The following is a 24250-nucleotide window of genomic DNA, read 5'->3' as shown; positions in this document are numbered from 1 at the left end:
CAAGAACACCGCCCAAATGTTCCTGTGTGTTCGATTCTCACCCCTCTTCATTTTCTCCGTGGGGCTTACTGCGTACATAGTACGCTGCGTACTTCGTAGGCAGGAAGTCTAAGTACCGAAAGGAAAGTAACATGGCTGAAAATCCCGGCAAGGTAACCTCGAATAATCGCGTTGATACCAGAGCAGCCACAAGAAGGATGGACTGCTAAGCCTTGACCATCACCCTGCAAGGAGTTGAACTAGCTGCATCCTGGTATGACGACAGGAAAATCGCTTCATTGTCCAATGAAGATGGCGTGCCGGGCGGCCGGCTTTAAATCACTCTTCCTTTAGCCAGTGGGCTGCCGTCATTTAGGCCCTTCCTGCCTTTTCAGGAGGAACATTTTTCAACGAGGAGGCCGTGTGGAAACACAGCCAGAGGCGGATAGAGTGGCAATTGATCAATGCGATGGGTCTTTGCCGAGTCTGTTGTTTCTGTACAGTTGAGGTTTCGTTTCTTGAGGCTGCATCCTGATCAAGAAGTTTCCACGCCAGTACCCAAGCCTGCATAGGAAGATATACCTCTGGACTCGCATGGGATTTTGAAATATTACCGAAGTCCAAATACCTCAGTGAGCTGGAGACTGTGAAAACCATCAACGCTGAAAGGCACAAGGGCATGCTTTCACACATTCGACGCCCTTAACGAAACGCTCATCATATAATTACTAGCGATTTTCAAGACCTCGAGGATCTCGTCCCGCACCAACTTGGCCTTACTTGATCTCCCCCGTCAGAGATTGTTCCGGAGCTAACGCTTAGTTCGAAGCTAAACAAACTGTTCAGCCACTCCCATGTTGGTTGCACATCATACCCTGGTCCCATGAAGGCGCGCCTCAGATTGCCGCTTGGCGGAGTCGCAGACGATAGCCCCGCTTTGGAGACATTGGCTACATAATTTAGTGTCTGCAACAGTCAGCCAAGTTCTCTGCATGTTTCCCTATCTCTCAAGCAAGTAAGACGCCCGCAGACGCGAAGAAGCCAGTCTGGTAACTGAATCCGACAAGAATAGCTTTGATGTTAAACATTTGGTTTAATATTTTTTCGACGAAAAACGGTGTGAACTTCTTTGATATTCCCTCTTAAGCATGACTATTTTAACCTCGTGCTATTCCTGGACGTTAGTAAGGAACTAAGTTGTTAGGGTAAGGTTTGTCCCGAAATGACGAAAATGCGACGCTGTAACGTGGGCAGATTTGCGCAGATATTCATTTTTCTGTGAGGAATTCGAAATCATTTTCGGGAAGCATTTCTATGTGGTCTTGATTTTCCGCCAGCTATAATACCAAATTGCTGGTATCGATATTGATCCTTTTAACCTGTATCGTCCTTTTCTCGTTCAGACACCCTGCCGTCGTCACCGTGGCTCGTCATCAGCGCCTGGATTTCTTTGTTGGCAATTCGTTCGTAGCCAGTGATCGAGATACTGGATCGCGAGTCGAACTCTCGAAATTCGAACCAGGCCACAGCTTTTTGTCATTAGTTTACTCCTCTGTCACGTTTTATCTGTCCAATAGCACATGAGATTGTCTACTTATTCTTAAACAGCAATCTGTTCAAACTCAGCGAATTCTGTTTGATTACAAAAAAAAAACGCTTTCCGCACAAAGCTGTGGGACAGCATCGCAAACTTCCACTTTTCATTCTGTGTTTCATTTCGTTCTCGCATCCATATACCCAAAGCAGAGCATGATAGCAAGCTCTCCATATTGGATCCCTGAACATCCAAGGAAGTTGAAAATTGGAATTGCTATGGCTGGACTTCCATCCAGTCTTAGCTGTAGTTCTCTCATTTCACTAAAAAGTGATGCAACATATCTGGAATAAGAAGTTATTCAAACAATAATGGGGAATGTGAATTCCTCCAATCAAGTAAAACGATGGGGTGTTTGCGCCTGGTTGTCGGAAATCAAGGCTGACTGAGCCTTGTTCTCCATGGTATAGGATGTATAGGATGTAACCAAGGCCAAAGCATCAGCTGTCAACCGGGTCTGACTGGGATGGCCCGAGCCCACCGCGCCTGCGTAAATATGTTAGCAAGATCATGACCAAGGTAAAAGATGCCTCTAGGCACCGTACCTGGTGGGTTTAATTTTCCTGTCAGTCTGTACCGAGACTAGCTTGACAAGCATCTGGGTGCTTGGACAAGCACTCGTAGTGTAAGGAAATTAAAGCCTAAAAGCGCCAACAGACTCGACAGCGCAAATTCGTGAGGCATGCAAGAAAACCCTACTCAAACCGTTTATATCATTCCTTCTGTGCGGACGTAGTAACTAGTAATCGTCGAGAGGTAACAAAGATGGTGTCTGCATTACGGTGTTAGCGCGTTGCCATTTCCGATATGGGCGATTGAGAAGATTTAACGATGCCAACCGGCAATGGTTCCATCAAACTGGGACCCGTGGCCCAATTGGCAAGGCGTTTGACTACGATTGAACATACCTTCTCATCAAAAGATTGTGGGTTCGAATCCCACCGGGTTCAATTTTTTCTGAATTCTTTTTTTTTTTTTTTTCGATTGTTCTCCCCTGCTACCCACTCAATCGTTTATTCGTATGTTGTCAGAATTGCACACATATCAAAATTGATTTTCACAAAATTAGAAACTGATTCTGAAAGTAACGTATATCATGTGGTCTTTAAATCCCATTTCACCGGATTACGTCATATATTTTTCAGGGCAAAAAATTTCCCCCTCAGCTCAGACTGCAAAACAGGCTTCAGAGAATGAAACAACTGCAGCGCTATTTTGTTCGGCCAATTTAAACCTAATTTTCCTAATGTAGCGATAACACAATGGCTCAAAAAAAGCATGATCTTGATGTATTCATGGCGGATGGCAGCTGACTACGTGAATTACACCTCAAATTACCAGACATATGACAGAACCTTGCCCACTAGGCAATAATATGAGAAGGTACCGAAAAATGATAAGAATTGATTGCACCAATATTCTGATGAGAATGTGTGTTTAATCAGAGTCAAATGCCTTGTCAATTGGGCCACAGGCCCTCGTTTGATGATACAGATTCACAACCACAGGTTACCCGGAGACGCAGAGGGGGGTGTTAAAAAATCGAGAGTTTTGTTATATGATTGATAGAGAGCGGGAGTGTGATAAGAGATCTCCAAACAGACCCCAAAAACAGAAAATTCGGGTTGAACCCGGTGGGATTCGAACCCACAATCTTTTGATGAGAAGGTGTGTTTAATCGTAGTCAAACGCCTTGCCAATTGGGCCACGGGTCCCGCTTCATGATGAGACGGTTGACGAGATGCTTATGAGAAGGTTGTTGATAGTTAATGTGTTTGATTGAACAAACTTTTGCTGGTTCATGGGCCCCGCTAACGGGCAATGTCAACTTTCTCGAAGGGGTCTGGAAAACCTGGATCTTTGGCACAATGGACGTTTCTTCTTGGGATATCCTGATCTCGGGAATCTGACCAATGATGGCTAGAGAATAGGACATAACTCGAGAGGGTAATACAACGCCAGAGCTAATTTTGCATTGGCGCGGCTGGAATGCAGGTTAATCAGGTTAGTTGCGCCTGTGTTAACTTCCAATCCATGATCTTGTCAGCAATCCTTTCGACGACATCAGCTCTGATAGTTATTGAACCACGTCACAATTTCTTGGATATCTGACATCTGCCGAAAGTCAGAGTTAGCGGACTTCTTCATCTAGAGACGGCGAGATACCATGTGCTGCAATTTACTGTCGAAAGGGAGGGGTTTTCATTATCTTGCATTTTGGAGCGGTTCGTGAGGGGGTTACTACACTACTGTGCAATATCCCTGAGAGATACCCCTGTCCCTTGTGGAGCCAGTAACGTTTCCTTTCACACCGGCCGAGTCGAGATTCGCCAGTCTTGGGCATGGCGCTGGTAATAATGAGCGAAAATCGAACCTGGGTAGAAAAGGCTCGCTAACATCTTGTTTTATGGGCACCCTGTTTGCTATCTCGCACAGAGCCCGCAACTGAAACCGCGGTCAAGTATAAAATAAACGTCAGTTCAGTTTGTGTTCTGGACATACTACAAATTTATAGCGAATCTTCTGAGTAGACGTAGGAAGAACATAACCAGCAAAATGAAAAGCGCCCAATTAGTCTTCAAGGTTGGCTCGCTGCGGTATGTTTAGACCGTCTTAAACTTAGCCGGCCCGGCCCAAAGCCTCATCCTCTTTCCAAAAATCTGTAATCCCAAAACCATCAAAAACGCAAAGCCGCAAATTCCCGTCATTGTCCCGAACTGGCGAATGGTGCCTTGTTCATGCGCCCACCGTACCATGAAATAGCTGACAACAAACCCACCTGTCGTACGCCCGAAATTGATCCACGCGGCCACTTCTCCACTGGCCTCTGGGTAGCTATCTAGAACGTATGCGTTGACCGCAACAGTCGTGATCATAATTCCGAATACATACAGACCCCATCCCAGCGAAGCTAGCATGTAATGATACTCCCGCTCGAGCGCGAAGCCGAGCAGGATTAGTCCTGCGAACATGAACGGGGTTGCGATCCAGGTTGCTACGTATCTGGATTCGGGCTCTAGGCGACCGTTGTTGCGTCGTGCGGCCGTTCTAGCGATGAGGTCGTGCAGCCAGTGACCTGCAATTTCGCCGAGGATGGCAGCAGTGACGGGAGTGAAATAGAAAAAGCCTTTTAGAGCTAGTGGTTAGGGAGGAAAACGTGTTGGAGAAGGATGATTGGAGTGATATACTGACCAATCTGTTTGGGGCCAAAGTTGTACAGGGGACCAAGGAAAATAGAGAGGGTGGTGTTAATCTCAACAACCCAGGCGAACGTCAATAAATAATAGACCATGGAGATGAAGACGGGTGGTTTGCAGATAATGATAGGGGCGCATGCAGCATCTTTGAATGTGTTGCGCAGATGACACCAGAGTATCCATTGTCAAATCACTAACCATTTGGCTTCCCACTGTGTTCCAGAAGGAGGGCTGGTTAGAGTTCGGGAAGCTTTGCGATCCTAGTAACTTTTGGTGCGTTGCAGAAGGTTAAGAGGGCTAGGACAGAAGAGCTGTCATTATTGGGGTAAACACCGGAAGCCCCATTGCCATATCTGGGTGTTTATGATGGAAAGCAGTGAAGAAGAGGGCCGAAGATATGAAGAGACAATGATGAAGCTAGACCAGATATTGATTTTTCGCGCATGTTCGTGGAAGAAAAAAGAGATCCTTGATGAACATGAGGCCACCCTGCAGAAATTATTTTCAGTAATTCGGCTCTCAAAGATCTCATGTCGATAGTAATTGAACTAACCCCTTGAGCCACTGTGGAAAAGAAGCCATTGAGAATCCTAGCAGCCTGAAAAGCACAAAATTTGTTAGACATATTCATTCCCACTGTTTCTATAACTTATAAATGGGCTTTACCATGAAAGATTCAAAGGTTTGGGCTGCTGTACACCAAACAGCTGTCGCAGTTGCGATAATGGCAAACCAGAAAAAGACGGGGTACCGGCCGAAATACGCCGCAAGAGCCACGACAAATACACCTCCTGCGCCTAACATGAAGACATTTCCTACTTGAGAATGGTTTACCTCATCTGGGGTCATCTTCCAGATCCTAGATATTTTTTTAGATAATTAGAATATTTTCTGCTAAATTTTTGACTCATGAGATGTATATCTTACGCAGATTGTGGAAGCAGTGTCACGGCCCCCGTTGCACTTCCATAATCAGGAAGGAATGCAGTCATAGATACAATTATGAGGATGAGATGCTTCCTCGCCCATGACCAGTTGAGGGGATCCAACGGCGATGCTGATGGCTGGGGGATGAGGATTGTACGCCCATCCTGAGTCGTTTTCAGATCTCCGCTTCGCGCATGAGATGTGTCAAGAAGATAGCCTTCCTTCCCGGCCGCGGCTTCAAGATGGTCAATTGGATTGCCAGAATCATCGATGGTCATTTTGACATGGTCAGAGGCGTCGGAGGACGGCTGCCTGGAGCTACCCTGACCAACCATTGTTATTTCTTCGTACTTTTTTCCCGGCAGGAGAAGATGAATGGGGAAAATAGAGAAAGTGGGTAAAGGAAAAAGGTGTGGTAAACGAGTGACGAGAAGATTAAAAAGAAACACCGATAAAAAGAAAAAAGAAAGGAAGGAATACGGAACTCAGGAAGGAGAAGAGGGGAAGATAGAAAAAAAAAAGGGACATCGAAAATCCAAGTTCATGCATGAGGTAGTGAACTTTACACGCCGCAGGCTGAATTCCACATGGCTCCCACCACAACAAACGCCATAGACTAGGGATGTACTCCGTAGTCACAAACCTATTCAGGGGTCATTACCTCCAGGTCCCCGGACAATGTCAATTGGGATGACATTTCCTTGGAATCCTTTCGTTTCACGCCTCTTGACAGACTAGTTGCATTGTAGGTAATTGAGCATTGATCCTTGGTCCAGCAAATGGCATGACCCGAGACAAAAACGGGCGAGAATCCCAGGCTCGTTTTAGATTACAGGGCAGACCGGGTTAATCGCATCAGCTGGGTACCACATGGTGTAAAGGATGCGGTCTGCAGATGCGGATGCTTGTCGTTACTTGTTTCGCTTAGTGAGGCGTCATAGTCAAGAGTATTATTTCAGGGTTGCGGTATAATTACAACCCCGGTCTCCGCTACTTTAGGCGCTAGAGGGGTAAGATTTCAGACTTTTCGAGAACACCGCAAGGAACATAGGCGCGGCACGGACGGTACTGGGCTCGGCCGTCATTTATTTTCTTGGCCGCTTGCATGATCTGAGGACCAAACGGGGCGGTTCGCACCTCCCTGCCGGGGGCTTTTGAGCAGCACGCCAACTAATCAGCTAGCTAAGCTAACTTAAGAACTTCAGGAACAAGTCCTGCCACTCCCGGTCGACGAATTCCGGTCGAGCCCATGCATTGAACCATCAATTTCGGCCATTTTGGCTTCATTTTCAGACACGTTTTTTCCCCAGGTCCCACTGGCGGATTTTGGAAACTTAGCCCTGGTAGCTTATAACCTGCGGCTGTCCGTGATCAACTGATTATTACGGAAGTTTTTGAATTCACGGAATTCCACGCCTCGGAGTAAAGAATTGAGTACTCTGCAAGGAGAATTCTAAATGATACTCCCTTCGTTCCCGAAGAACAACCGTCATAATATGAATAAAATATCTCAAATCGGTCACGCCCGCATAGGAAAGAAGCCAATCAAACTTGTCTTGAGACTTCGTGAGTTTGTGGTGTTCGGAAAAATATCCACGCAGTCTGCCAGTTTATGGCGATTATTATGAATAAGAGATTCAGCTTGAACAGTTTCTCAGTTCATTTCAATGAATAGTGCGGATGGGTTTTCTTGACAGCCCTGTCGGTATTTTTACCATTCATTGACGTGTCATATATGTTGTCCGTCGAAGCTACGCACAAAACATAGGTCTGGACAACTTTGAGTTTGCTAGTTGATAATTCCTCATAATTGATAGCATGATCTCTGCGTTTGTGAATGCTTTGTTGTCGCAGTACCAACGGGGGTCTCCTCAAGTGCTTCAAATGGGGCGGAGCTTCGACAAACTACGGACCTTGGTATGGCGAAACAGATCGACAGATCGAGTATGAATTGGTAGCTAGTCCATTGAACTGGTATGCGGTGTAGATCCTGGCACTCAAGAATTGCGGGATAGGATAAACAGGTCTCAGCAGCAGGAGACAGAGGCGAATAATGCCTTTGATACTTGGAACCTTGTAGGGATCGAACGATGGTAAATGGTTCGTCTTTGTTTGCTGGCTGCATGAGAATTACCCCAGAGAAGAGAAGAGGGAGAATGTCGAATAAGAAGTGCAGTACACACGCCGTAAACGGTAGTACAACATAGTAGCAGCCCTCTGCGGAGGTGTTCCGATTGCCGTCCACTGATGATCCGAACGATACAAAAGCGCCTAGTAATGCAACTCGACGACTAGCGAGGGTATGATGCGCCTGCTTTTCCATTCATTGTTCATATCACCCAATTGCAAACCAAAGACCAAACAACCGCCAGGCAGCATGACCATGGGCATATATTTCAAGAGGTTGGTGAAAGGGGTCCCCAAAATAGGGCATACAACCGATGCAAAGCCATATGCAGTTCGTGATCTTATCAGGCTATCACTGATCAGTTTGAGTGATGGGCCAAATGACGATCAAAAGGAACCATTCGTCACAACACCGACGCCCAAACTCCCACAATACAAGCGCAGCATTCGATATCTGACGTCAGTTCGAGTGAACACAGATGAGAGATCCTCTTTCAAAATATATTGAGTGGTGATGAAGCCCCATTTATAATGGGATAGATGGATTCCACACCAACTAAAGTGCGATGAAAAGCAGGTGGGAACTGGCGTAATATCTTGTAACTTCGAAGGCATATCAATTGCCTGTAATTTGTGGGATGGTGGGGGAGATAACCGCATTTTTGTCGAGGTGGTTCATTATAAGGACCGAGGGCAATAAAATGAGGCAGGAGTTTGAATCATCTAGGATCCTGCGCATCGTTTCCGTGGTCTCCTCTTCCTGGGCTCCGTCCATTCCGCTGCATGGAGCGGTATTACCCAATATCCTGGGAAACAAACTTTTCTGGAACCGGAGCTTCCCTGGAAATCCATGCACTTGGTGTGCTGACTCTAGAACGTAGGATGATGTACCCTGGTGATGCGTGCAGAAGGTCAAGAGGAGTCAGACACCGCCAAGTGCTAGTTGCATTTGGCGCGAGGGGATTGATGTTAATTTGGTTCTATTATTGTTGGGGAAAGCACAATGAGAAGTCTTGGTATGATGCGAACATGGGGAGAAGAGGCGCCAGCGAGGAATCAAGGCCTGTATGAGCTGAATGAAGCGTTTTCGGGTAAACTGGAGCAAAACCAGGGAGAGAGTCAATAGCTTCAGTCAAATTGATATAAAATTTCCCGTAAACGCAATTGAGACGGTTAATGTAAACCCTGTCATTCAAGAAAACGCGGCGTTATGGGTGTATCAAGACTCAAGAGTAACTATAACTACCGGTTGTTGAAGGATGTCAGCAATGCTTGCTGATAAACTGTGGGTGAGGTGATTGGCGGAATTACCTGTGCTTTTACCCATCGGATGCCTCAAGTGAGGAATCGACTTCATTAAACAAAGTTCACCTTATGCCAGCTGCTCATTTCGAACAACAGCTTCTGATCCCCCGTTCAATAATGCATTCTTTGGCTGTAGTGCGAGATCCCAAAGCGAATTCCCATGCGAGTCCATCGCACATGGGGAGGATTAGAATGTGTTGGCTCGCTACCATTGCGACGGTGCAGCCCTGCTCTTCTTGCTAACCCTGGTGCCTTGATCCACATGGCCTGGCTTGTCGTCCTTGAGAGGACTTGGAGCGTGGGGCTGGCGAATTTCACATCCTATGGTTGAATACAGGCCTTGTAGCACGCGTTTCATGGGATTCCTTAGGATTTTCGAAGCACATCGTCTGAGGTTTGTGGTTGATTGCAGCTGCTTGGCGCACTTGGAATACCCCTATACCCCTTTAATCTGTTTGGTTAGGCCCTTTAAAGTGCAAACTCGTCCGTTTTGCTGCTTGTGTATATTTTATTTTATTTTATTTATTTATTTATTTATTTATTTATTTATTTATTTTTTTTTTAAATTCCTGGCAGCTTCTTGTTTTGGCTACCCCAATTTGGCTGACATCTGGCTTTGCAATGACCCTGCTCTCGGATTTCTCAGCTTCTTCCCGGGACCTGCGAGTGCTTCCTCTCTTTGCGCCTCCACTGCCCCGCCTCTCCCCAAAGTTCCAACCGAAGGTGCTTGGCCAATCTGATATAGAAAATGATGGAGTGGAGAAGTATGAAGTAGTCATCTCTGGGGTACGTTCTGAGAATCACATTTGCTCATCTAATTGTTATGTCGTTGTTAAGCCCGTCCTTATTTATGCAATTAAGGGTCAAAGGCGAACGCGCCACATCATGTATAACCAACTATTGTTGTTGAGTTTACTGTAATTATTATGGACGCTTCAACCTGAAGGTCTTCCTAGTCATGTGCGATATGTGGGTTGAGATCTGACCTGCTGTGAATTGTTGTAGGCAGGTCCTGCGGGCTTGATGCTTGAGCTACTGTTGGCCCGTTATGGCTTACCAGATACATCTCTCCTTTGCTTGGACTCCAAACCAAGTTCACTGAAATCTGGCCAGGCAGATGGCCTTCAACCCCGTACTCTTGAGGTGCTTAAGAGCTTGGGCCTGGCCGACGAGATCCTCACAGAAGGCTGTCAAATGTGGGAGGTTGCCTTTTGGAATCCGACTGCGGATCCCGAATTAATATCTAAGGGACGATTGATCGAGAGAACATCGATTGTTCCTGATATAAGTGTTCCGGCACGTTTCCCACATGAAGTTACCATTCACCAAGGGCGCATCGAGCGTATATTTGAGGACAATCTACTCAAGTACTCCAAACGCGGTGTCTTACGATCTAGCACCCTGGTGGATGTGAAGATAGATGAAGAAGGGGATCCCGATTTCCCCGTTATTGCACAAATCGACGTGGACAATGTTCGGCGCACCATTCGAACTAAGCATCTTGTCGGGGCGGATGGTGCCCGGTCCACGGTTCGTAATTGTATGAGCCTCCAGATGGAAGGTGACTGGATGGACCATGTATGGGGGTGTTGTCGATTTCGTTGCAGATACGGATTTCCCTGATATTCGACGAAGAACCGCGATTCATTCTCCTGTTGGATCCGTTATGATTATTCCCCGCGAACGGATTTCTAATGGAGACTATCTTACCCGCCTCTATGTGCAAGTTCAGGAGGATGTACGGCCAGTGGATGGAGAATGCAACGGTCGCAGCAATGGGGATGCAGTTGACGCGAAGGCTCGCCGAAGCAATGTTACTGTAGAGGGCATATTCAAGCAAGTTCAGTCCGTCTTAAAGCCGTACTATATCAAGCCAAAATATGATGATGATGCAGTGGATTGGTGGACGGCGTATCAGATTGGGCAGCGGGCCGCAGATAAATTCATAGTGAAGGATTCGAAGGGAGTACAAAGAGTTTTCATTGTCGGTGATGGTAAGCATAATACCACATAAGTCGATATTGAACGGTAGCTGACGATCTCTTAGCATGCCACACCCATAGCCCAAAGGTCAGCACCTCTTCGAGTATTATGAGTATCCTGTTTTAAATCCATCCACATGTATTCGGAGCACTGAATTTGATCCAGGCAGGACAAGGAATGAACGTTTCAATGATGGATTCCTATAACCTCAGTTGGAAGCTGGCCTACTTCATCAACGGTCTTACACCTGCTTCTGCAGATAGTCTTCCAGACCCAATCCTTGATACTTATCATGAGGAGAGACACACCGTCGCAAAGCAACTCATTGAGTTTGATAAAGCCTTCTCTTCTATGTTTTCAGGGAAGATTGGCGCAGGAGAGGACGAAATTGGAGGTGATGCAAACGGATTATCACATGAGAAATTCCTCGAGGTCTTCAATACTGGAAATGGTTTCACCAGTGGTTGCGGTATTGAGTATCCGGAGAATTCCCTGGTCGAGAAAGACTACCCTAAGAATCCAGTTCAGAGTAAAGACTACTTATCTGGAATTTTGCGTCCGGGGCGGAGGCTACTCAACGTAAAGGTGAAACGACATGCGGATGGGTGCCCTCGAGATCTCCAGGATGGTAGGCGTTCCAGTTTCTTTTCTTCTCCACCACAAGGTCCTACGTGTTTCTCAAGGCAAAGGTAGTAGTAGAATCGGATCATTGCAAACTAATCGAAAATTAGATTTCCCTTCCACGGCACGTTTCAGGATCTTAATCCTGACATCAAACGACCTGCTTTCCCCAACCGGCGTATCCGCCGCCGCCCTCAAGAGTATTGGATCGACGCTCCTCACTAATAAGTTTCCGCCTTCTATCCTGGAACTTGTTGCCATTCACCCTGAGCTTAAGTCTGATTTCCTGTGGGAAGAAGTCCCCAGTGAGCTCAAAAAGCATGCAGAAATGCGCTTTTATGACGGGAGTGCGTTGCAAAATGTGTATGCCACATTTGGGGTACCAACGGATAAAGGTGTTATTGCAGTTGTGAGGCCTGATGGGTATATTGGTGTTCTTGCTGCTTTGGACGATGTGCAGCGAATTGAGCTGTATCTAGGAAGTTGTCTGCGAACTGTATGATATAATGTAGTATAGAGTAGCGACTGGATTCAGTTTTCCCTTTTCTTCTTTAGTGACTGCCAGTTTGATGACTCTTAGTTCATCCTTCTGATTTCTTATTTCCTTGATGTTGTTCTTGAACTTGGGAGTTTTAAACTCATAAATACAGTGGATAAGCCTTCCCTTCTCTACTACATTCTGCTATCATAATTGTTCATAAAATTAATGGTTCTAGCCTCTGAAGGTATGGACGTCATTAAAGAAGACGCCTCAAGCGATGGAAAAGAATAGTACATACTTATGTTGAGGATCTCAGCCACTTGTGCAGCATTTGGTTGGAATCGGGAGAAACAAATGGGTCCTCAACTGCATCAGATCCATGCGCCAATTCCAGACTTATAAAAAATGGAGAATACAGCCCTCTATAGATCGGGCAGTCTTCTATTAACTCTTCCCCTGCCATTTCATTGACCCACAATGTTGAAATGAAACCTTCTCTCATCTTTCTCCCATCCACCTTCACATATAACCATCGTCAGATTCTTGCCCAAAATTCCCACCAATAAGCCAATCCAACAAGGATCCTGGAGCCTCGAAGCCGGCTAGCCATTATTCATGTCGCCAGGAGAACCCCATGAGCTCCATTGATTCTTGCAAAACCCGTCCCTCAGCATTTGCAACTGCTGCATGGTAGTTAGCTGCCAGATGCTCCGTCATCATCACTTTCTTCCTCCGATGTATTTGGTTCGAGTAACTTTCCATTCCTGTCACGGAATTCTAAGACGAACTCAGTGTGGCAAACTGATTGCAAAGACTCTGAAGGATGGCATGAGGTCACTCTGGAGTATAAAATATATGGCATGTCGAGCACGTCGTGCGGTCAGTATTGGAGAAGTCGACAGCCGAGAAGTAGGAGAGCTGCCTAGGTGAAAAAAGTTGGGAGGCAAAGTGGCATAGGTAGTAAGAGTGTGAAGCAGTTATAATGATTGGCGACTTTGAGCTTATGATATTTCGTATTATAAACAGATGAAAGTCTCTCTAGCGAATATTGCTTCGGAATGATTCGTGAATGATAATTTTTTTGCCATTATCCATTCTTTCCACAAAGCTTCCCAATCAAAAACAAGTAATTTGCAAATGTAGAAGTTAAAATGCCCCGCCAATCTGAATTTTGAACAAGTGGTATATAACATATTTAAATAGCCATGAACTGAGAAAAAGACTTCTCTTGACAAACAAAGATGTGTGCATGAGACGAGTGAAACATTAAGGGTAACATTTAAATGAACCCGTATATCCCGCTCATGGTCATTGTATACACGATGCACAAGGAACATCACCCGTGTAAAATGCCGATTGAAACACCTGCGGTACATTCGCAATGTCGGTGGTAGTCCTCGTCTCGCATGAAGATATAGCGACATATTTCGAGATGTTGACAACATGTAGTTAGGATGAACCACGCCAAAGATTCATATTTGGCTATGGATTCTGTGATAGCTCGCAAACATGTGGGTTGACGCTGTTCCAGATAAAATGACCTAGGGAAATGTTGTGCGTACAGAACCCAAGTAACCCGATCGTAGGAATTCTCGCTGACTTAGCATTCCTTTCTAGTGATGGCTGCACTGCGCACTGGTTTCTCAAAAGGCTCAGCACAGACAAAGGTGGTCAAATGCGGTTGACGCCCAATACCAATTGTTATAACGCAGAAGGAAATAAGCGGCGGATCGCGTTCAGTATTTCGCCATTGCTGGACCCTTCCCAGCTCCAATTCAATCTCCATCGATATCTTCCAGCTCGGCCGCTAATGGGCTGATCCTTTCTTCTAGAATATCGAGGTCTTCTAGTTGATGTCTAGAGGGTAATTTCCACAAACTCGTTCCACAAACACGGTCCTTTGTCAGCAGGTCGTCGACAAATTGGTCAATATACGTCAATACAAAACCGTCCTTCATCCTCCTCTTGAGTTTCCGGTAATCAGTCAATAAAGGCTCGAGAGACTTGTATATATCCGCAGCATCGAAGGTCAGCCGGATATAAAACGCTGCTAGGGCACGAAGATATTTGAAATCCCCAACAGCTTTAACTACACCACTAGCACCACCTTGTTCCCCCTCCGACCCATTCATTTCACTACCTTCAACATGGCCATTTTCCGGGTCGTGAAAGTTCAAATACTCTAGCACTATATCCTTCTCTGGTGCAAGCTGGAGCAGCTTAAAGGCTAAACATAGGAATGGCGTTGGCTTCTGTGCAAGCCCGTATGTTCCACCGATGTAGGACAGTTCCGCGGCTCGATCACAAAGAGTTGCCGCGTTGAGGCCGAAGCATTGCTCTTTCCAGTAATACGACTCCGTGATGCGATCGCGAACGGCCTTTTCGAAGAGTGTGGCTGGATTAACACCGCGGATCAGAGGACCAGAGTAACCCCGATTGTCCAGGAGGGCGCTGGCATCGGCACGGTGATGCGCCATCGTCGGCCCTGAGCAGTGAAATTAAAGTGTCTTATTAATTGATTTCGTAGGATGATGAAGAAACAGGCATTCCTAAGAGTAGGACACAGATATGAATTGCTTGAAGGCATGGTCGTTGTGTGAATTTTTTCATTTGATGTTGACCAAAGGTTATCACGTGCGATTTAGTTTGAGGATATTAAGCTTATCGATAAGGTTGCCCTCGCAACCAAATTGATGTCATCAGTTTGTCCGCTTGGCTGTTGTTAATATCCCATTAATATAGGCCGAATCCTCGTAGGAAACCTTCCATCTAACATACTACAAGCCACGCTCGACTGAGTTACAACCTCATGGCCGAACAGAAGAGCCATGGTATGCTGCAATTTGCGTCGCAATTTTACCTACCCGATAATTGATCATGGTGCTCGTGACATCTTCGACTATCTCCCTTGCAATATCAACATCGATAATTAGTTTATTTACTCTTGTTCTATTTTTGTCGGGCTACGTTCTGCAACAGAAGTCTATCAGGGGTATACAAGCCGCCATCAGCCCCGCCACGCAAACCCTCCTCACCTCATGGCCTTATGCTGTACCCGGCGGGTCACCTGCTGGCGCATACGCTATCGTTAACCAACGAAAAGACACATTCTCCTTCCCTAAAGTTGTTGTGGAAAATGATGGTACGGGAGTGGGAAGGGGACGCGGAGTCGGGGAAGGAGGGGAGTCCTCCAGCAATGAAGGACTTAACACAGGACGATATGATCAAGGCGACAGATATGGACAAAAGCATAAACAAGCATACCTCCAAATGATATCAAGACCCAGCGCATCGGGTATCTGCTCGAGTCTTTTATTCTTTAAGACACTCACCTCCCAAAACGAGATCCAGACAGACAAAGTATTCCTATACCCTAAATCGTGGAACCAGAACTCGCCAACGAGGAGTATTGCGGAGGCTTTAAAAATACTCAAACAACACCAAGACGAATATGATATAATTATACACGATATCGATATGACGGATCCAAACTACCGTTTCCCATCCAGCACAAAGCTCCTTAGAAAAGCTTCACATAAATTGATTCACTACGAAAAGATTTTCTACACTCGCTCTCCTGGTGTGCTTCTTGATTCCGCAAAGATAAATAAATTGTTCTTCTCCCCACCTCCCCAGTTCTCACCCTCGGTCTCATTTTCGTATTCGCCATTTTCGTCATGGAAGAAGAGAGCACAATCGAACAAAAATTCACAGACCGATGTGTGGGTTCCAACCCGCTTATCGACCGCGAACACAGACCTTCCCTATGCGATTCTAGTCACAACGGAACGTAGCTCCTCAGGTGGTATTTCTATCAGATCCCATGTACCTTCTCCATCCGTCAAACAATCGTTGATCGTTCCGGCAGTATCTAGATTTCCGGTCAAGGAAGGTTCGGAGATGCATCCTGCCTATGTGTTCTTTGAGAAAAATAAGAATCAAATGCAGGATATGGAGAATGTGTATTATCAAGAATGGAAGAAACAGGTGCAGGATATCTGCCGTGGGATTGATATTAATGACTGATGTAATTTCTGGTTAGGCGTTAAGCGTGCAATGGGTGGTTATTTTGTTTGCTATGGTACTCTTTGCAATTTCAGATCGTTCTCCATGTTTTCGACCCGTGCGTATATGCATACGAATTTGAACTTGATACTCTTTGGCATTTTCGATTTATTGTATGATTTATGTCTTGGGTGTAATGGCCCTTGAAGCTTTGTTGAATTGCGAAATTCTTTGGATATTGATCTAGAGACTTCTATCCCCTTAATAGCTTAGAAACAGTTAATCCTGCATTTGTAAAATAAGCTTTTGGCAGCGAGTTCCAAATCGGGTAAGCAAAATTGACAGTACAGTACTTTCAATTGTATGGGCATGGCACATTATTATCGGTTAACAAAATATGTTGATAGTTTCCAATCGCCCAGCATGCCATTCGTAGTTTAACTTTCCCCGTGAGAATCCGTGCGAATAATTGCCCATTAATACCCCAGATCCAGCTCCACAGATTATCCCTAACTAACACCAACAGACACCTGATAATAATAATATATGCTCATGAGTGGACAGCATTTGTGGAGTAATGCATAATGCAAAGCCATGGCACCACCAAACTTATTCGCTCGAGGCTAAATGATATCACTTCCAAATTCCCCGTACGCCATGTTGAAAAATGAAAGCCCATTCCAAAATGATTGGTCACACACCTGACAGGATAAATAACCAATTGGGGTATATATAGTAGATAGGAAAGAGTACAATGAAGGAAAAAAAAAAAAAAAAAAAAAAAAAAAAGCTTAGACGTACACTGGAATTGTGGCGGTATATAGTAAAAATCAGTCCAAAACCGAATGGCTATGTGATGCAGAATTTTGAGGATGTGAAACAGAGTGTGAGAACTTGCTAGAAATATCCCAGGAAAGGAAACGGTAATTTCAGAGAACACCTATCTCATAACCAAGCAAAACTTCTGTATTCGCCCCTTCCCAGCCTCGGTTACCGCCAGTGGATATCATGTATCGACAAGCCGTATCCATGTACAGCTGCGAAATAACCCCGGTACGATGGCCCGGAACAATGAGGAATGGCACACTTGAACGGCTCGAAGAATTTTCGTCTTTGAGATCATAAAGACGTAGAATGTCGTAAGAAGCACTATTGAAACGTCATTATTAAATAAAACCGAACATGAACAGGGAATAATCTGTTCATCCCAAAATAAGATGAGTTTTGTTACAGAGGAACAGGGACATACCACATTAGATGTCTGCCGTTTGGCATTGCTTTGACGGCAGAGACAGGGCCGCTTCCCTGGGGAAATTTGAAAGTCCGTTCGGCGTTGCGGAGGCCTTTATGCAGACTAAATTCTTCTACGGTACCGTTGCGTCGTCCGGCATAGATATAGTTCCCGTCCGGCGACCAACACGCATTCATGCACCATGGGGGAGCGTTTCGAGAAACTATCTTAGCAATGGGGTTCGGTTGTCGTCTGTCCCAGACACGTATCGTCCCGTCAATTGATGCGGAGAAGAAAGTAGTATCGGATGTTATGTCTGAACTGTCATCTGACGAGGCCTCAGTTTTATCTTGGCTTGTTGGGGCACGTTCCAACTCGTCGGCATGGGGATCTCCATTCCCTATGATTTCAGAAGATATGCCATTGGGCAAATTCCCAACCGCAGCTTCTGAAAATTGGGCTGTTTGGTCACCCTTTTCTGAGACCATGTCCTCCGTATGTTGGCTATTTGAGACACCATTTGGTTGAGCATCAATCATGTCTATTTCGTGCTTATCTTCGGGTGGCTGAATACCATTTGCAAGCGCCTGGGAAAATTCATCATCTTCGTCTATCGCAAAAGCACCACCAGATGGTGCTTCGGTTTCACCCCCTTCGCCGTCTCCGAAAAGTGAATCGGTCCCGAAAAGCGAGTCCGCCGGGGATCCAGCGGCATTATTCGCACTGGAGCCACCTTCAGCTTGCCGCCCTGCATATTCCCCATTTTGGAAGGCAAAACTGGAAGTGCCGTTTGCCTGGTTATTAGATGAGAAGGTTCCGTTCGTCAGAGGAGGCTCCCCACTCTCTTGTGGTACAGGTAGATTGGATTCCGGCCGTATTTCAATGGAAGATATCTGCCCCGCAGTTGAGCCGAAGGTTCGCCTTGGTTGCCCAACATTTAGGTCCCAGTCATGGATCCTTTTATCCCAGCTTCCCGAGAGGAGAGACCGTTCATCTGACGTGAGACAGAGTACTGAAACTGCTGAGGTGTGTTGCTGGAGAAGGGCGATCTCTTTTCCCTCATCGTGGCGGACGGACTGCAACCTTATACTCCCGGACTCGAGACCAGAAAGGAGCCACAACCCTTGACTGTGAGAGGCAAGAGAGTAAACAGGTGACAGGGCGATCCCATCCATATTCTCCCAATATGTCATCAAAACGCCCGCCTTCACAACGCTATCCACGAATGGATGTCTTTGCGCAACCGTCAGCATTAATTTGCTGTTGATGGAATCTACCCAGTTGAATTTTCGCACATATCCGTCTGAACCACCGCTAAATATCCATCGCATATCTGCTGTTGCTGTGACGGCATTAATCGACGTGCTGTGTGGAGCTGCAGTGGTTGGAACAATATCATAGCTGGTCGCAGTGAGCGCTTCGGGACGTACAGCAGGGCGTAGGGGAAGAGACGAATCGGACACGGAATTATTGGAAGGAGAAAGAGGTTGGTTATTCTGTTGGCTAGCTGCGGCAGTCTGGCCATCAGACACAATGCTGGAATTCGACGGGCTTTCAGGATCGGGCTCTGGAGCAACATCTTCCAAGTCGCCCATCGTGTCGTCCATATCATTATCGGAGCTGCCATCTTGCGATCCTAGGACGAAACGATATTAGATCGAAGATAGTAACACCTAAAGCAGCGCCACAAATAATATCCCTCACCTGCTATATCACGGTCGTCGTCCTCGTCCCCAATTGACGGCATCTTTGTACTAAGTCACGCTAGTAGTTCTATACCAAGTCGAGATAATTCCCTTTGTCCAATGATAAGAGAAGAACGATAGTAATCGTTGTGCGCGGGATAGGGAATCGTAATGAGAAATGGGATATAGGCTTAAAAACTATTGACACAATATTAATCTACTAAAAAAAGGGAGGAAAAAAGGAAAGTTATAGTGCTTCGCCGCATGATGTTGGTGTGTCGCAGCTCGTTTAGCTCGGCAATTGCTGCACGATGATTTGAACAGACTTTCTACGGCAGCCCATAGAGACAATTGCACACCACACTACAGAATACTCCGTACAGGGCTTATTTCCATCTCAGCTCGAATGAAGTTGCAAAGAGAGCAATGTAACTATACAATATGTACTACTAACTAGTACATACTGCACATACTCCTTCCATTACTTTATATGTTTCCTTTTGGCAAAGTCTCGCCGTGTTTATGGACGGGCAAGCCATAGATAATGTGATAAGCTTTGATCACACGGAAGCACTATTTGTTGAGAAGACGATTTCACCATGCCAATTCTAGGGTCTGAAATGACCTCATTGCAATGTCTGCGAAATTGCTCAACTTCGCCTGAAACTGTGCAACGGGAAACAGGGAAATTCTTTTGGCTCAGTTACCTCGATCTGCTTGAAGAGTACAAAACGTCCATTGTCTGATGCTAGCAGCCCTTCCGGTTTACAATGCGACTCCTCTGAGTCTCGATATTACTCAGATGGAGTCGCGGAGCTTGATGTTCTATTCTATTTTGAATTCCGCCCTTCGCCCAAACCCGGTGGGATGGCCCCTGGCCGTCATGTTTCCCTATCCAAACGTTTGGAATGGTTAAAGGTATCCGTAGAGGCACGGAGTTGACTCTACATACATCTTCCAACCTAGTTCTAAAATTGAGAAGAAGCAATTCCCCACACTGAGGATCGTATGGAAGGCGAGTGGGGCAAATAGATGTTGGCAAATAGATGTTGCCGGTGCTTGAAGGCTGCTGAAATAAATCACCACACAGGGTAACATAAAGGGAGCCGCAGCAACTTGGACACAAAAACCAAAAACAAATAACTTGACCTAGTTCACTTCTCCCCTTTTTGCATTTCCTGTCTTCAACCACCCACTCCATTTGCTCTCGTGCATACTTTCAGGAACAAATTCTAAACCTGAATGCACCTTCACCGCGAGATTTTGGCTGCGAAGTTGTGACTTTCCTTGCCACGCCAAGCCAGACACATATTCACCATCATTCCGATGAAGCAATGCCTTTACCTTTGAGAGGTCAGTTTAAGTCATTCATCAACCGTTAGCCCTTTGATGCCTCTATACATGTGCATGTGCTCTAGAGTTTTCGGAGCGAAAACAGGAGATTTTATGGAGCTAGATATATATATATATAAAGTCGCTTAAATATTTAGTGGTTCGCTGAGCCCCCTTGGACGGAGGCTAACAACCATGAGAGCAGGCAAATTGAACCCTACGCGTCTGCCAGGTCCAAATATTGCTTTAAACAAAAGATATCCAAGGCGTACGTCCAGGAGACTCGACATGCAGCTGCAGGGGATACCTGACAGCAAATCCAGAAGCTTCCCACAACAAATGAAATCTTGAGGATCGACGAAAGCGATGGCTCCTCAGGAAGCAACATTGTCGATTTGGTCCCGAACAACATCGACGGGCCATGGCTGTCAACAGAGATGTATCTGAGGGCTCATTACAATCTCCTCAGAGAAAATGCAGTTGCTCCGCTGAGGGATGCAGTGGCTTATGTGAAAGGCCAACCACGCATGAAAGATTCCCTAGATGTCTGCATCTATGAAAAAGTAATCTTTTAGGCGGTTTTATTTTTTTATTTTATTTTATTTTTTTTTTTTTCCCGATTACCAAACTAATATATGTATTTACTAGGTATACATCGTTGGGATAACTTGCGGAGACGCGGGAATAGCTGTAAAGCTTACATTTTCCACCGCTCGTGCTGGAAAGAATATTGTATGGGAATATTCACCAAGGCTAACCACCGGCACCATCGTCGCACTGACCCCGGCAAATGACATGTTCAAATCAAAATGCATTGTCGCTGTTGTTGCTGCTAGGCCTCTGGACGACTTGAAAAAGAATCCAGCGGAAATAGATATATTCTATACACGAGCTGAGGATGCAGAGTTTGACCCCCAACTGGAGTTTGTGATGATAGAAGCTAGAAGCGGCTATTATGAGGCATCGCGGCATACATTAACCGCGTTGCAGAAAATGGCAAGGGAAGGGTATGTAGATTCGTTCATATTTACGACTTGGTGTGCATTAATAGTATATCTGATGACATTTTAAAAGCTTCCCATTCTCGGAATACTTATGTGATCTTCAGCCTAATATTGAACCCCCCGAATACGTCAAGCTGAATCCGTTCATTGACATGTCTGCTATCGTTGAAGAGGGTGAAAAAGTGGATGTTCTTAACAACTGGCCACCTCCTCCTGAATCTCTGGATTCTTCTCAGTGGAATGCGCTACGCCAAATTCTCACGAAAAGATTGGCTATCGTACAAGGTCCGCCGGGAACCGGCAAAACTCATGTCTCCGTCATTGCATTGAGATTGCTCCTTGCAACCATACCCTCCACCGATCCACCCATTATCATCGCGGCTCAGACAAATCACGCACTGGACCAGTTGCTTCGCCATGTTGCGTTGTTCGAAATGAATTATGTTCGGCTTGGTGGAAGGAGCACGGATATGGACATAAAAAAGCGGACTATCTTCGAGTTAAGGAAAGCCAACCCTATTCCAATAATCCCAGGCGGGTTATTCGGTCCATCCAAGAAACGGCTAAAGGAGCTGGCCGAGAACATCTTCAAACTCCTCGAGCCGTTTGCCCCAGGCAACTCTAAGTCGCCGATACCGGCAGCACAACTGCTCAAATTGAATATCATTTCTCAATTGCAGTATGATTTGGTGGTCAAAGGGGCTGAGGGGTGGGTTCATGGGGGTGATCAAGTGGAACCTCTTTCTGCCTGGCTCGGAGATAGAAAAGTCAAATTCGAAGTAGTTTACCAAGCAAACAACTTTGGTTTTGTTGAGGATGACATCGATCTTGAATACGAGCAGCTCAAAGAACTGGAAATGGAACAAGGTCTTGATGAGGAAGACTCCGAATATTTGAGGGGTCCATATATGTCGTTAATGGAGCAAGTTAGAGGACACAGCCTTTCCGCAGCAGCAGCAGAGGCTTTGCGAGCCCGGTATTTAGAGTACGACGATCTCTGGAAAGTTCCTTCGCGCGACCGTGGGGGAGTTTATTCGATATTTCAAAAACTTGCGAAGGCAGCCATTCGAGCCTTGTTTCGTTCCTTTGCGAAGAGATACGAAATGGCCGCTGAGAATCTTAAAACTGGGAAGTGGGAGTTAAATTCGACAATTATTCAATCTGCAAGGGTTGTGGGCATGACGACAACCGGCCTAAGCAAATATCGCGCGCTTATTTCGAGCGTAAAGCCAAAGATATTATGATTGAAGAGGCAGCTGAGGTGATAGAAGCCCCCATTACCGCAGCATGTGTAAAGTCATTGGAACATCTTATCCTCATTGGGGACCATAAACAACTGCAGGGTAATTGCGCAGTTAAGGAGCTCGAAGGAGAGCCATTTTTCCTCCAGGTATCATTGTTTGAACGACTTGTGCATAATGGAATCGACTTCAAAACCTTGACAAAGCAGCGGCGTATGGCCCCTGAAATCAGAAGGATTTTAGCGCCCATATACGACGATCTAGAGGACCATCCGTCAGTGGTTGCCAGACCAGCAGTTCCTGGAATGGGCGGCGTCAACTCATTCTTCTTCTGCCATGATTGGCCTGAGTCTTCTGATAGTCTGTTATCCAAGTATAATGATAGGGAAGCACGCATGATTGTCGGATTTTTCATTTATCTCCACCTCAACGGAGTGCCTGTGCAGGACATAACCATTTTGACTTTTTACAACGGTCAACGAAAGAAAATTCTGAAAGCTTTAAGAGACAATAATATACTGCAGGGACAGTATCTAAAGGTATCCACAGTCGATTCGTATCAAGGAGAGGAAAATGAAATTGTCCTGCTGTCCCTGGTCCGTAGTAATGAGAACTCTGGAAATATGGGATTCCTTGCTGTTGAAAACCGAGTGTGTGTAGCTCTGTCAAGGGCAAAACGGGGGTTTTATATTTTTGGAAACGCAGAATTTCTTGCCGTGTCCAACCCGCTTTGGTGGGAGGTTGTTCAGATTGTCAATTGCGGCCCAAGAAGAATCGGGTATCGCGTTCCAATTACCTGTGGCAACCACCAGGCCAAAACCTACATCGCGGAGCCAGATCACTGGTCGTTAACCAACGGAGGTTGTACTTTGAAGTGTGACCAGAAATTGAAGTGCGGTCATGACTGCCCGCTTCGCTGCCACGCGTGAGCAATCCCACCAACCCTGGTCCCTTAGCCAGTCTACTGACAATTATGTTTCATAGGGTATCACATTCACAGGTGAAATGTCAGCAGCCATGCACCGAGCTCCTCCCTTGTGGACACGGCTGTGTCGAAATTTGCGATTGCCCCTGCAAGTGCCAATACGGCGAATGCGCTGTGCTGAATGGGCGTCTTAGAGCTGGAGAAAATTTGTCATCATCAACTCGAGAGAATCCAGCTGCCACTCCAACTAGTATACGTACCGGCCCTCCAAGGGCCCCTGGTGTACATGCAGACTTCGTCCAGAACTATCAGGCCTATTCTAACGGCGGAGCCAAACAGGACGACGCACGGCTTGCCTCTAAAGAACTGGCCACAATTTGAGTGTGAAAATGTCAAGGCTCCTCCTATCCTTCTTGGAAATGACCCCCCCGGCTTCGACTACTGTTCACTCCCTATTCTGAAGGATAATGCAGTTCTGCCAGTGAGACCCACGGGCCACCACCCACCGACGCGCCAGAAATACGTACAGTATTACTCCTCTGAGCGGCCATCGTCGAATAGCCGGGATAAAAAGGTATAGTCCGAGCCGCCTCCTAAGAATACGAAATGTGTC

The 24250-nt window shown here is 46.0% G+C and overlaps 7 protein-coding genes and 2 non-coding genes across 9 annotated transcripts; 5 read left to right on the top strand and 4 right to left on the bottom strand.

Moving 5' to 3' along the window:
* The first annotated feature begins 2434 nt into the window (after positions 1-2434).
* On the top strand, positions 2435-2523 carry HCAG_09393. The gene has a single exon. It is a non-coding gene; the product is annotated as a tRNA-Arg (tRNA).
* Positions 2524-3199: 676 nt separating this feature from the next.
* HCAG_09379 lies at positions 3200-3288 on the bottom strand. The gene has a single exon. It is a non-coding gene; the product is annotated as a tRNA-Arg (tRNA).
* Positions 3289-4176: 888 nt separating this feature from the next.
* Positions 4177-6032, bottom strand: HCAG_00663 (conserved hypothetical protein; the record flags this gene model as incomplete). The annotated part of the gene is made up of 5 exons (XM_001543567.1): positions 4177-4700; positions 4766-4915; positions 5324-5360; positions 5437-5629; positions 5698-6032. The coding sequence occupies 5 exons, from the start codon at positions 6030-6032 to the stop codon at positions 4177-4179; spliced, it is 1239 nt and encodes a 412-aa protein (XP_001543617.1).
* Positions 6033-9750: 3718 nt separating this feature from the next.
* HCAG_00662 (conserved hypothetical protein) lies at positions 9751-12313 on the top strand (the record flags this gene model as incomplete). The annotated part of the gene is made up of 7 exons (XM_001543566.1): positions 9751-9915; positions 10135-10659; positions 10691-11123; positions 11177-11199; positions 11278-11740; positions 11844-12229; positions 12269-12313. The coding sequence occupies 7 exons, from the start codon at positions 9751-9753 to the stop codon at positions 12311-12313; spliced, it is 2040 nt and encodes a 679-aa protein (XP_001543616.1).
* Positions 12314-13989: 1676 nt separating this feature from the next.
* Positions 13990-15044, bottom strand: HCAG_00661 (conserved hypothetical protein; the record flags this gene model as incomplete). Its single annotated transcript, XM_001543565.1, has 2 exons — positions 13990-14699; positions 14993-15044. 2 exons carry the CDS (start codon positions 15042-15044, stop codon positions 13990-13992), a joined length of 762 nt encoding a protein of 253 aa, XP_001543615.1.
* Positions 15045-15091: 47 nt separating this feature from the next.
* Positions 15092-16240, top strand: HCAG_00660 (predicted protein; the record flags this gene model as incomplete). Its single annotated transcript, XM_001543564.1, has 1 exon — positions 15092-16240. One exon carries the CDS (start codon positions 15092-15094, stop codon positions 16238-16240), a length of 1149 nt encoding a protein of 382 aa, XP_001543614.1.
* A 1206-nt stretch (positions 16241-17446) lies between these two features.
* HCAG_00659 (conserved hypothetical protein) lies at positions 17447-19197 on the bottom strand (the record flags this gene model as incomplete). Its single annotated transcript, XM_001543563.1, has 2 exons — positions 17447-19086; positions 19155-19197. The coding sequence occupies 2 exons, from the start codon at positions 19195-19197 to the stop codon at positions 17447-17449; spliced, it is 1683 nt and encodes a 560-aa protein (XP_001543613.1).
* A 1691-nt stretch (positions 19198-20888) lies between these two features.
* On the top strand, positions 20889-22715 carry HCAG_00658 (predicted protein; the record flags this gene model as incomplete). Its single annotated transcript, XM_001543562.1, has 3 exons — positions 20889-20906; positions 21116-21474; positions 21542-22715. 3 exons carry the CDS (start codon positions 20889-20891, stop codon positions 22713-22715), a joined length of 1551 nt encoding a protein of 516 aa, XP_001543612.1.
* Positions 22716-23017: 302 nt separating this feature from the next.
* Positions 23018-24018, top strand: HCAG_00657 (predicted protein; the record flags this gene model as incomplete). The annotated part of the gene is made up of 2 exons (XM_001543561.1): positions 23018-23637; positions 23697-24018. 2 exons carry the CDS (start codon positions 23018-23020, stop codon positions 24016-24018), a joined length of 942 nt encoding a protein of 313 aa, XP_001543611.1.
* Positions 24019-24250: the final 232 nt, after the last annotated feature.

Source organism: Histoplasma capsulatum, genomic scaffold (assembly GCF_000149585.1).
Source record: "Histoplasma capsulatum NAm1 scaffold_1 genomic scaffold, whole genome shotgun sequence".
Classification (NCBI taxonomy): Eukaryota; Fungi; Ascomycota; class Eurotiomycetes; order Onygenales; family Ajellomycetaceae; genus Histoplasma; species Histoplasma mississippiense.
Note: the sequence above shows the minus strand (reverse complement) of the source record. Positions and strands in the feature narration are given on the sequence as shown.